The 13,095-nt window shown below is 48.5% G+C and overlaps 1 protein-coding gene across 1 annotated transcript; it reads left to right on the top strand.

Annotated features, from left to right (window-relative positions):
• The first annotated feature begins 478 nt into the window (after window positions 1-478).
• CITED4 (Cbp/p300 interacting transactivator with Glu/Asp rich carboxy-terminal domain 4) lies at window positions 479-5,634 on the top strand. The gene is made up of 2 exons (XM_035120606.2): window positions 479-807; window positions 4,061-5,634. The coding sequence occupies exon 2, from the start codon at window positions 4,074-4,076 to the stop codon at window positions 4,734-4,736; it is 663 nt and encodes a 220-aa protein (XP_034976497.1). The 5' UTR covers window positions 479-807; window positions 4,061-4,073; the 3' UTR covers window positions 4,737-5,634.
• The last annotated feature ends 7,461 nt before the right edge of the window (window positions 5,635-13,095 follow it).

The raw sequence follows: 13,095 nt of genomic DNA, 5'->3' as shown, positions 1-13,095 counted from the left end.
TCCACTCTCTCACTGTGTCCTCGTGTTTGTTTGTTTGTTTGTTTGTATGCATACACACATTACGTGCGCGCCATCGTGTGCAAGATGAGCGCCGGCAAAGAGGATTGCTAGGCGAGTCGGTTTGGAGAGGGATGGAGGAGAGATGGACAGATGGAAGAAAGCAAGCAGGCAGGCAGCGCTTTCCCCCACCCTTCCTTTCCTCCTCCTGCCTTTGCATATGCTGCAAACTCCCGCCATTGTGTTGCAATCCCTCCTTCTTCGGAGATGAAACAAAAACAGGTAGGCGGGACCCTGCAATTCTTCACCTCGGCCCCCTCTTCGCCGCTTTGGAAAAAGCATCCAGGCTGGGGCGGGGGGAGAGGAGTCATTAGGGAGAGCTGGACCAATCAGAGGCGCAGGGGCGGGGACTTTGGCTCCGCCCCCCTCCGGTTTCTCCCTCTCTCTCTGTGTGTGTATATATATATTTAAAAAACGCTGAAGTTTAACCTACTTGCAAATACACACAGCGGCGCCTGCGAGGGTTCGGCTGGGAGCCGGAGAAAGAGGAGGCGGAGGAGCAGCCGCCGCCACCGCCGCCGAAGGGACCCGCTGCTTGGAATTGATGCGGCCGGGCTAGGGGTGCTTTTGCAAGCGCGGCGGGCAGGCTGGCCAGCTCGCTCGTGGGAATAGCAGCCGCGTGTAAGGAAGGAGAGAGAGAGGAGCCGCCGCCGCCGCCGCCGCCGCCGCTTTCCTTCTTCTGCCGGAGTGACTTTTTCAGCCGGGCCATTTGCGAGTTTGCAGCCTTCCCTTCGGATCGCCGGCTTTGGGGTATGTAGCCGAGGAGGGAGTCGAGGAAACCACGGCGGGAAAGGAGGGTGACATTGAGCGCCGAGAGGCTCCGCAGAGACGGCCACGAACTGAAAACCATTATTATTATTATTATTATTTTGCATTGTCTGCCGCTCGTCGGGGGGTGGGCGAGGAAAACGGGCTTTCTCCTTTCCAGCCTCCGCACCAGCACCACCCCGAGCCCTCATTTGCGCGGAGCGCTCCTTCGGCGGCATTGTCTTTTGCTCGGGAGCAGGCAGGGAAGGGTTAAACTTCTGTGTTCAAAGTGCTGATCTTTGTGCTGGCGGAATGTGCCGGGGCGGGAGCTGCCTCGAGCCGGCAAAGGGGAGGAGGAGGAGGAGCAGGGAGAGAAAAAGAGAGGGAAGCGGGGAGGGGGGTTGGCCATGGGAAGCGGGTTAGGGAACGGGCGCGCTGCTGCTTGCATTCTGCGAGGCGTATTACCAGCGCCGCGGCCGGGTTCTGCGATCCGACGGCGTCGGGGAGGCAGGAGGCTTGGTTGGAAGAGACTTAATATTTCCATGCACAAGGTCGCCTGCGTTTATCCGGAATGTGTTTTAAAACCCATTGCATAAATTCTCTGTTCGCTGCCAGCGGCCTGCTTTCGTATTTACAAGCTGCTTAAGGTGTCCCGGGGCGAGCAGGAATGACAAAACAGTGACTTGGGGAGGGTGGCGGTGACCAACCTCGATTTCATTGCCTACTGAGCTTGCTGCGTCCTTAAGAGGATCTTCATCCTCCCGGGCGCTAGGGGGCAGCATTGTCGTTCTCCTGTCGCTTCTCTAGGGGGCGCCGCGGAGCCTCGGCTTGTGTTAAGAGGGCCACCAGCTTAGATCCGTTTTTAAAAGGGGGTTAGGTGAGCGCATGGCTGGCTAGTCTGTTAGGATAGGGCAATGTATCCTGATATTAGAACCTGTTGGCTGAGTGCATGTCAGCTGGGAAGTAAGGGGGGGCAGGTACTTGTTTCTACATACTTGGAGAACAGAATTTTAAAACCTCAGGAAGTATCCTGACAAGGACCTGTGAGGTGTTTTAGGGTTACAATTGGACGGGAGGAAAGGGGTGAAGGAACCTACATGGCCCCCTCCAAACAGCCTAAGAGTTGTGGATTGAAAGGGGAAAGGGATGTGTGCTGCGAGCTTAAGCACCATTATTGGCCTTTAAAGAACCATGATACAGTACATACAAAAGGATTTCAGGTGACAGAACAAACCTTGTCCCTGAAGCACTAGATAGCCCTGCGGGGAAAAGCCATGGGAAGAAGAGTTTCCCTACCTTTCTTTTCCTTTCCCTCCCCCTGGGAGGCCTAGGCAGAACTACATAACCTTAGGTCCAGGGTGACACTGGTACCCAGGACGGGACTACTTATTGGTTGGCGACCTTAAGCTGCAACATCATGTTGCAGTTCCCCACTCCAGCCCATGTGGAACTTCCATGTTCAGAGGCAATATATCTCGGAATTGCCAGTTCCTTGGGAGCAGCAGCAACAATGAGAGGGTTGTGTCAAACAGGCTGTGTTTAACAGCCTTTTAGAGGCATTTGGTTGGCTGTTGTGACAAATGAGCTGTTGCATTTGTCCTGGCCCAGGAAGGGCTTTGTTGTCTCTTGTGTCCTTGGATGTGTGTCCCCTTCTCAGCTGGCCATGGCTGTTGGACTGTTCTGCCTTAGTGGATACTCTAGCTGCCTCCCACTATAAACTTTTCCTCCACCCCCAAAGCCTCTCTACCACATGACCTGTTAGGGAAGGGAGAGTCCCTGCCATCTGCCACTGTAGATAAGAGAGAGGTTGTAATTCTATATGTGCATGCACACACACACGAAGCAGAGTTTCCTTCAGTGCATTGGCTCTAGGCCGTTGCCCTAGCCGTGATGGGCACAATCTGGGGCCAACCGGATGTTGCCACACTTAATGCTCCCATCGCCCCAGCCATTGTGCCATTCTGACTGAGGCTGATGAGAATTTGGTGGTTGGGGGCAGGAATACAGGGAGGGCCACACATTCTCCACCCTGGCTTTAGAACAGTGTTTCCCAAACTTGAGTCTCCATCTGTTTTTGGACTACAACTCCCATCATCCCTCGCTAGTAAGACCAGCGAGCATGGATGGTGGGAATTGTAGTTCGGAGGGGAGGGGAACTGCTAGAGATAGAGACCCAAGTTTAGGAAACACTGTTTTAGAGAAACAATGTGCACCTGTTAACTTGCAAACCAGGTTTGCCTCTCTGCTGAGTTCTTGGCCTGACCTACCTTGCAAGGTGGTTGAGAGGATGAATGGTGCAGAAACAGTGTGTGTGTGTGTGTGTGACTATGAAATGCCTTGTCGAAAAGATGTATACAAAATATAACTTCTGGAACAGGGGAAGTGGGCACTTAGTAGCTTCCACCTGCCACTAATAAACTTCAGTTCTCATCAGCCTTGCACAGCTTTAGACCATAGTAGGAGGTGCTGGGAGCTGTAATTAATCAGCACCTGGTAGGGAACAGGTTCCCCACTTCGGCACATGAAGTTACCAGGCAATGCCGGTGCATCCTGCACTTCTGTGGTCCGTACCCTCTAGAATGCAGCAGCCCAACTTTTCACTCCAAGTGGCTGCAAGAGTACTTCGCTCGGGCAGGGGAACTGAGGCAAAAATTTGACACACACACCCGCCCTCATGCTGCCTTCCCAGAGCCGAGTAAGTGAAGCTAGCCGCCAAATGGCCCCTTAAACCACAGTTGCAGTCGCGAAAACAGAATGTCTAGTCGCCATTTTTGGGAAGGCGGCTCTAAAGTCTTAATTTTCAAATGATGGGCTGACTGCGATTGATTCTCAGTTGAACATCTGGCTAATTCAGAGGACAACCTTGAGCTAGGTTAATAATTTTGAGAACTTAAAGAATAAAAGTCACTTGATCCAGGGACAGTCCACATATATATCGGCCTATTCCAACCTCTTTTTCTTAATGGTGACTGCTGCTCAGGCTGCACAGAAAAAGCGTTTGGGGTTCCTGAATTTCATTCGGTTGTGCAGGTTTAAAAGATAACAACTGAGAGAATTCTACAGGATGTGGTATTAGTGTGTGATCCAACGATACCCGGACACGCACCTCTCCAGGTGGTGGAGATGTCAGGCGCCGTCGTGGTTGATCGCCAGGGTGCCAAATGCACCTGGCTAATTTCAAAAACTGCATGGTCTTTGGTGGGGGGGGGGACCCTATGCTGCCTTGTACGTGACCCTCCTCCTTTTGTCTTTCCAGTGCCCAGCTTGTGATGGCTGACCACATGATGATGTCGATGAGCCACGGGGTGAATGGGATGCAGGGCTACCGGATAGGCATGAATGGGATGCAAGGCCCTCCTCCTCAGCAGCAGCACGTGCTAAGGACACTCCCCACCAACCATCATATGATGCAGTACGGAGGCCCTGCCCTGGACGGAGGCATGAGGCAGAGGCCCAGCATCAATGGACAGATGGGGCACCACCAGGTCCCAGGCTCCATGATGTTCAGCAATCCAAGCCAGCAGCAACAACAGCAGCAGCAGCAGCAACAGCAGCAGCAGCAACAACAGCAACAATACCTGGGACCGGTGGGCACTCAGCAGCTCATGGCTAGCATGCACTTGCAGAAACTGAACACGCAATACCAGGGCCACCCCCTCATGGGCATGAGCAACGGGCCCATTGGGGCAGGGGTGCAGCAATACAGGATGGGGCCCGGGCAGCACCTAGGGATGCAGCACCTGCCCTCTCCGGCCCTGACCTTGAACGTTATGGACACGGATCCCATCGACGAAGAGGTCTTGACGTCTCTGGTCATGGAGCTCGGCTTGGACCGGGTTCAGGAGCTGCCCGAACTCTTTCTGGGACAGAATGAGTTTGACTTCATCTCGGACTTTGTAAGCAAACAGCAGACCAGCGCCATCAGCTGTTGAGGTGGCTCTGCTGTGGGAGCTGGCACTTCTCTTTCTTTGTGGCTTGATCTCCTCCACCACCACCACACACCCCGACTTCCTGATCTACAGGCTTTCCCAGGTCACCCTTGCCCACCTCCTGGAAATAACAATGGACAATCATTTGAAGGCTTCCCCACCCCTCTTTTTTGCTAAGCAGTCGCGCTCCTCTTGTGGGGGGGAGGGGGGAGGAATCGGGAAAGTGGCTGTGTTGTTGTTTATTGCAGACGAAACAGCACAGAGACGGAGTCGTGTCCTCGAGTTGTGCCTATGGCAGCTACAGAATTTCAAAAAAAACAACAAAATGGCCTTTTTTTTCACCTGCATGGCCTTCTATCTCCCCCCACCCTGCAAAAAACAACTAAAACAACTACTGTCTTGAGTTTGGACTACAAAGGGGGGCAAGTTGCTGAGAATCCACTCCGCTGTTGGTTTTGTCAAGAAAGTCTAGCAAGCCCCTCTCCATTCAGTGTCTGATTTTTATTTTTAAGCCATTCTTTCACTGAAAGTGTGGGCAGGAGGTAAAAGAAAAAAGGCTTGCTCTTCTCTGTAAGCCTCAATCTCTTTATTGCTCCTTAGTACTGTGGAATTAGCATCCAGTATCTCTCCTTGACTTGGAAGAGATCAGTGCCCTCAGGTTGTGTTTTGTTCTGTGTTCTTTTTTACTTCCATCGGGTTTTTGTTTTGTTTTTAAAGCGAAACTTCAGTGGATGACATTTTGGGGTTCAGCCCAGGGGTGCAGGGGAGAGTGGGATTAACCTATTGGTTATAAGATCCTTTGACTTCCTTTTCCAGCTACTACAAACACGGGCTTTTAAGATGCCATCGGAGCTCTTCTTTCTCTGCCTCTGAAACCAAATAAAATCCTTGTAATTGTGTATATTACTGATTCTTTTTTTAAAAAAAAAACTTATTTATCACTTGTGTGTTTCTAGTCCTTATTTATTTGGAAGGGCTCGGATTTATTTGCCTTCTGAGATTATTGGGAAGGGCTAACAATAAAGGCTGGGGAGTACATGCCCATCCATCCACACTTCCGTGGGGTTTTTGTTCTGCTATCAGTAACTGAGAGCAAGGTTGAAAAAATGAAAACCACCCTATCTCTCTCTCCCTCCCTCCCTCCCTCCCTCCCTCCCTCCCTCCCTCCCTCCCTCCCTCCCTCCCTCCTGGGGCTCAAATGTAAATTCTTAGTTCTAATGGTGTTTCTCGGAAAAGAGGAAAATAAGTTTGTGGCTGAGCAGCTTGTTTCCTTTCTCGGTCTCGTTTCCAAAGGCTTTTGGAAAGTCTGCTGCTCAGGTTGGCAAGCCTCTGGAGCTGCTACTGCCCCCTCGTCGCAAGCACACGGTAGCACATCATTGTTGATCGATGAAGTGAGAATGTACAGGTGATTTTTTTCCCCCAAAATAAAAGCTAAAACCTTAACATTGAACCTGTTTTGTTTGGGTCGTGTGCCTCTTGCTTTTTAAACTTCCCCGTTTAGAAAATGCAGCGTGGGTCCTGGAAGTGTTCGAAAGTCTCTGGGTTTCCTGTCTTTTTTTTTCTAAAAAGTGACTTGGGCGAGCTTATGTGTCTCTTGGATAACCCCTAGTAGTCCCGTTTTCTTTACAAAACCGACAACCAGCACATGTGCAAAACTAAGCGAGAGTTTCTTGCTTGTCTGTTTGCTCAGCACCTCACTTGCACACAGAAAATCTTAGGATCAGTTACGGCAGATCCCATTAAAGAAAGATCTCCAAGGAGCAGGTGCTGGGAAGGACCTCTGCCTGGCAGCCTGGAGAGCTGCTGCTAGTCCGTGTAGACAATGCTGGGCTCAGTGGACTAGTGCCCTGGCTTTGTATAAGGCAGCTTCCAGCACATTCAATGACTTCGTGTGAGTTGCCGCGAGGGGGGGGGTGTTATATTAAAGATGCCTTTTGAAATTGCCTTTCTACCTCCCGCTGTCAGCTTCAAATACGTGTCTTCTATATAGAACTGGCAGGGTAGTCTCTCTGATCCAAATAAGATGAGTCAACAACATTTTGGCGTTTGCGGCCAGACTAAATTTAGGTTTTGTTGGTGTGCCTCGAGTCAAAGGGAAACGGAGATAAACTAGCAGTTAACTGCGTTCCTGCCTGGTTTGCCGATGTACACAACTAGTAACTCAAGCGTTGGTCCTTTATTCCTACTGTTGTACCACCTGCCCCTCCCAAAACCCACCTATCCTAATGGTTGGTTGATTTTTCCAGGTTGCTAAACTGCATTGATAAGAATAGTATTCCGTTGCTGTTTTAAATTTAGCATTTTAGTTTCTTTCTGTGATGATGGCTTACTGAGGAGTTGACTTGCTTACCTCTGCAGGTTTGCTGATTCCTGTGTGTCCCTGGATTACAAAGCCCTTGTTAACTGGCTGCCTTAATACTTTGTGGTGAAGAGCTTCTGGAGAAGCAGATGGGACAAATTCAGCTGAATTAGTAGAGCCAGCAAAGCTCAGGGCAGAGCGAAATGGTAGATTTTAGGTCACTCATGTTAAACAGCAAATTAAAAATTTATCCTGACCTGTCGGTACCTGTCTATGCTGCCATTTTGCCATGCTTGTAAAATTCGATCTTATTGGAACTTCTCAAAAACTGGACACCTCATGTGTCTCTTATGCAGAGTCTAGTGGTGACCTCTGATGAAGTATTTTCCTAGGAGCATAGTTTTAATTCCATTTATACCCCTCCTTCCCTCTAAGGTGCTTAAGGTGGCTTTCTGCCCCTCTCCACATTATCCTCACAAAAATCAGATTTTTTTATTCCCCCCCCCCTCCTGTGAGCCAGCACAGCTATATTTTGTGCGTGTGTGAAATGTATTTATCTTATTCATGAAAACCTCCAAGTGGTTGCATAAAATAACTAATGAAAGCAGATGTTAAAAAACAAGTTAGCCTAGCATTTATTAAAATAAAAATAGCTGTGTTAAAAAGATGAAACAACATATGAAAATGAACACAGCTTCTAACGTATAGTTCAAAACTGCTGATTTTACGCAGTGTACCTGTGATTAAACAACACAAGTTTGTGCTGCTTTAAAAGTGGATAGATCTGCAGTCAAGCAGGAGATAAAACAGTTTTCCTGGAAGTTCCAGTAAAAAAAGCTATTGGCTCCTGATATTAGCCAGTGTTATGTAGCGGTTAGAGTGTCAGGCTAGGACCTGGGAGACCGGTGTTCAAATTCCCACTTCGCCTTGGAAGCTCACAGGGTGACTTTGGGTCAGTCACCGCCTCCCAGCCTAACCTACCTCACAAGGTTGTTGTGGGGATTAAATGAGGGGTGTGTGAAAATGATGTACGCCACCTTGAGCTCCTTAGAGGAAAAGGTGTGGTAATAATAATAATAATGAATAATTTTATTATTTGTAACCTGCCCATCTGCTGGGTTATCCCACCTACTCTGGGCAGCTTCCAACACCCATAAAAGCTTAATAAAATGTCAAATATTAAAAACTTCCCAATACAAGGCTGCTTTCAGATGTGTTCAAAAAGGTGCGTAGCTCTTTATCTCCTTGACATCTGATGGGAGGGTGTTCCACAGGGAGGGTGCCACAGACGTCCCTGTTTCCCAGGGACAGTCCCCGGATTTACAAATCCGTCCCCGGACAAAATCCCCAGATTTCATTTAATGTCCCCAGATTCATATTTTAAGTGTTGTAGATTTATTAGTAGGGAATGAATGTTGGGTGATTGGTTCAACGGCACAAGACACATCATACGGGGACTTCAGGCGAGGCAAAATGGTGGGTGCCACGGCAGCGGGCAGCTCCTGAAGCCAGCCAGAGCCAACTGCACTACCAGGCTGGCTCTGGGCTGCTGAGACTGCCACTGCTGCTGCTGCCACTTCCTTGGAGGAACCGGGGACGCCTGGCACATCAACTGGGGGAACTGCTGACCTCCCCCCCCCCCATGACCCAAATCTAGCCGGGAGCGAGAGCGCCCGACCACCTAGCCAACTGCCCAGCAGAGTTCCGGGGCCAGGAAAACCTTGTAGCTGACGCAGAGAGGAGGAGGAGGAGGAGGAGGAAGAGAAAGAGAAAGAGAAAGGAGGGGAAAAGGGGACCCCCTGACCTTGCTGCTCCCCTGCTGCTGCTGAGGAAAAAAGGTAGGAGAGCACCAGGAGGGCAAGGACATGAGCCTACTCCACGGTGGCTAACGCTCCCAGAAAGCAGGCTGAGGCCCAGAGAAAAGCCACGCAACAGAGGAGGCCACAGAGGAGAAGATTTTACTTCTTATTTTTATAAATAAAATAAATAAATAAATACCTTTTTTTCTCTTTTTTAAAAAAATATCCCCGGATTCTTTGAAAAAAAAATCTGGTGACATTAATATAAATGCGATCAATAATTATTGTTCCAATACAGTTACCCTATTACATGCTTGCACTGGAGCTGTAAAACAACAGCTTGGTCTCAGGGTAGGACTGAAGCAACTTTCTCCAACCTGATGTCGTCCCAAAACTTCTGGAGGGCACCTAATAGGGGAAGGAGGATGGTCTGCAGGAATGTGATGCCAAGTTCTTGAAAGTAAGCAGCTCTGGGACGGCTCAGGGTTTGGATAGGAGGCAACAAAGAAATAATTCTTGGTTCCTAGATGTAAAGTATTACATGACCCTGTGTACAGGGCACAGCGAAAAGTGCAAAATGGGCTGTCAAGAAGAAGTAGCAAGAGTCTCTTTGGTAATGAGCAGTTGGACCTCTTAATAATGTTTTCCACCTAAACATTAGGAAGAACTTCCTGACAGTAAGAGCTGTTCGGCAGTGGAATTTGCTACCAAGGCGTGTGGTGGAGTCTCCTTCTTTGGAGGTCTTTAAGCAGAGGCTTGACAGGCATATGTCAAGAATGCTTTGATGGTGTTTCCTGCTTGGCAGGGGGTTGGAGTGGATGGCCCTTGTGGTCTCTTCCAACTCTATGATTCTATGAATACCTACAGACAGACAACACCTGAAAGAGGAATTGGAAAACAACCACCACAAGGGATATATTCACATTTTCAGGAAATCTACATTTGTTGCAGAGGAGGTGTGTGTGTGTGTGTGTGTGTGTGTGTGGCAAGACAGAAAGGGAAATAACTGTTTCTGATGCAACTTCTGTCATATTTTACTTTGATATATGGAATCTTCCCTATGTCAGATGAGACCGTGTCTCTATCTAGCCCACTCCAGGATTTCAGGGAGAGAGAGAGATGTTTGAAATGGTTTACAAAACTGATTCTTTAAACAAAAAAAAATAAAACCCTCTCAGGTGGGTGCCAGTTGCCATTCCAAGAGAACGAGGGAGGCGTTCATGGTGAATTCCGGAGCACCTCTTTTTCTAGAAAAATAGCACTGCTTGTAACTCTAGAACTCGTGGATTTCCGATGAAGCTGAACGTGGAAACGTTCAGGGCAGATTTTACAAAGTATTCATACAGCACATAGTTAGACTATGGAATTCACTTCCATGGGAGGCAGCTATGGCCGCCAATTGGGATGCCTTTAAAAGAGGATTCGACAAATGGGGGTGGGGCTATCCATGGCTACTAGACATGATGGCTGTGCTCTGCCTCCATGGTTGGAGTTTGTATGCTTCTAAATCAGGCATCCCCAAACTTCGGCCCTCCAGATGTTTTGGCCTCCAAATCCCCTCATCCCTGACCTCTGGTCCTGTTAGCTAGGAATCATGGGAGTTGTAGGCCAAAACATCTGGAGGGCCGCAGTTTGGGGATGCCTGTTCTAAATGCTAGGAGCTGGAAACCACAGGAAGGGAGAGTGCTTTTGCTCATGGGTCCTGCTTGGGGAGCTTCTCATAAGCACCTGGAGACCCATTGTGAGACTAGATGGGCCATCGGCCTGATTCCGCAAGGCTCTTCTGTACTCGGATGGAGCAATGATGACCTGTCTTGCTAGAAGGCAGCTTCCGATGTTGTGTCTTGGCATGTTTTAAGAAGCCATAGCATCACAGAACAGATGCCAGCGCTGAATCCTGGCTTATTAACACCCTTGGCAGATCTGTGAACAAATGTTATGACTCCCGAGCTGCCTCCTGCTTTCAATTGCATCATGGATTGTTCTGAGCCTGGTCACCTTCTCTCAGCGGCTGACTAGCGGTCAACATACACAAACCCCAGCCTGCTGCGCAACAACAGGAAACGCTCATGACAATGGGCCACTTCATGTGCTTCTTGGCCTGGAACAATTGTTCATTGATGGGATTATTCTCTGCTCCTCTCACATGAGGAGACTACTTCTCCAAACAGCGTTTGGCTTGCTCTAGTTATTGCCAGGTATGTGAACTGGAGCTTCTCTCCAGCTCTTAACAGCTTGCTCTCAGCTTGTTGCCATGATCTCTGCGACTGGGCACACAGCACACATTTAAAGCACATGACTTCCCCAAAGAATATGGGGAACTGTAGTTACTTAAGGGTGCTGGGAACTATAGCTTTGTGAAGGGGAAATTACGGTTCTCAGGATTATTGGAGGAAAGCCTTATGCTATAGGGGGGGCTATTGGGTTGTTGTTTTAATTTTTATTATGTATTTTGTGGTTTTATATCTTGATTTTATTATGTGAGCAACTCTGAGACCCCCAGGTATAGGGTGGTATATAAATAATAACAACAACAACCAGTGCTTTTTTCTTGGGGGACACAGGGGTACGCATACCCCTAAACATTTTGTGAATCTTTTGGCCACATTGAGGGGCATATTTCAATATGAGTAGGAAAACGAGAGTGCTGCTAAATATTTTTTTTATATAAAAAAAGCACTAACAACAACAACATGATATCAATGTATGGTGTGTACACAACCTGTATCCCACTTCTTCCACTTACATCCCTCCCAAATGTCTGCAGAGATTAAACACATCCCCTGCCCCCCTGTTTAACATAGTTTAACAGCAACAGCAGTTTAACCACAACAGCTCATCATATGCTGAGGAAATAGGTGGATTAATTCCTCTTGTCTGGATCTAGGCTATGCTGGTAATATCCAGCTATGCTGGTACTATCTGGGCTAGTCCTGCAACAAACTATCGGGGTCCAAGAAGAGGCTTCTACGAAGGTGTGAAACCCACATTCTTTGCCGGTGGGGAGATTCGACAACTGAAGCAAATCAGAATAGGGCAGGATTTTAGCAGTCCGGCTTGTGTGTTTCAGCAGTGGATCACAATACGGCACATGCAAAAGGTCCCAGGTTCAGTCCCTGCCTAACGTCTCCAGTTCAAAGGACCAGGCAGCAAATGATGGGGGCAGTCGGAGCAGATGATGTTGGCCAAGACTGACACCCTGATATGGCAGGGGCGAAACTAGGCTTTATTTCACCTCGGTCAAAGACCCAGTTTGGCACACCCCATGCACATTTGTGTACACACACATAAGCTGGGAGCCTCAATGGCGCCCCTCTGGAAGCTTCACCCGGGGCTGTGGATATGACATAGGGGGAGACAGATGTGACTCAGTGTATTTATTATGAGAGCAACAGGAGAGGGCTTTATGTCTTGCTTATGAGCTTCCTGGAAGCCTCTCGCTGGTACTTGAGTGAAACATGAAACTGAGCAACATAGACCTTTTGCCTCTTATAGGGTTCTTAAGTCATGCTATCCCAATTTCTTCCCTGATCTCCAAGAGCCAGCAAAGCTGAACATCTCCAGATAACTCTTAATGCCAATCAAAGGGGACAGAAAAACGAGCTTCCACCCTATTGAAAAATTAATCCAGAGGGCTGGGGTTCTGTCCGCTCTGCAGGATTGCGCAATTTTATATTATTTTTACACTGCGTACAGCCTGTGCGCACTGCCAGCCCAACTTCGTGCCCTGTTTTCTTTTGCATTCTTCCTTTTGCTACAAGGCTCGTGTGTGGCACATGTGTGCACATGCACACACACACATGTAGATGCATGTGCATATTGACACACAGTGACTGGAGTAAACAGAATAATTGGACTGCCAGGAATTAACTTGCTTGTCATACCACTAAACTTTTTTTTTAAGTCTCGTGAGTTGCATAATTAGCATTAGACATTGGGTGTTGTTGTTTTAAGACTATGCTGCCATCTTGGGGCATGCTTCCTTTTGTTTTGTTGTTGCTAGGGCTTCGATATCCTGCCTCAGCGCAGAAAGCCATTCAAGTCCTTAAGATGCTACAAGGCTTTTTGTTAATTTTGCTGCAACAGATCATCATAGCTGCACTTTTGGAAATTGGAAATTGTCATTCTACTCAGATCCGTGCATAGTCTTCTGATAGGACAGGGATCTGGCTGAGTAGGGATTTGAACAAGGGTCTCCCACATCCTAGTCCAGCACTCTGGCAGTGTGGTGTAGTGGTTAAGAGCGGTGGACTGTAATCTGGCG

The sequence above is a fragment of the Zootoca vivipara genome, chromosome 6 (genome assembly GCF_963506605.1).
Source record: "Zootoca vivipara chromosome 6, rZooViv1.1, whole genome shotgun sequence".
In the NCBI taxonomy this organism is placed as follows: domain Eukaryota; kingdom Metazoa; phylum Chordata; class Lepidosauria; order Squamata; family Lacertidae; genus Zootoca; species Zootoca vivipara.
Note: the sequence above shows the minus strand (reverse complement) of the source record. Positions and strands in the feature narration are given on the sequence as shown.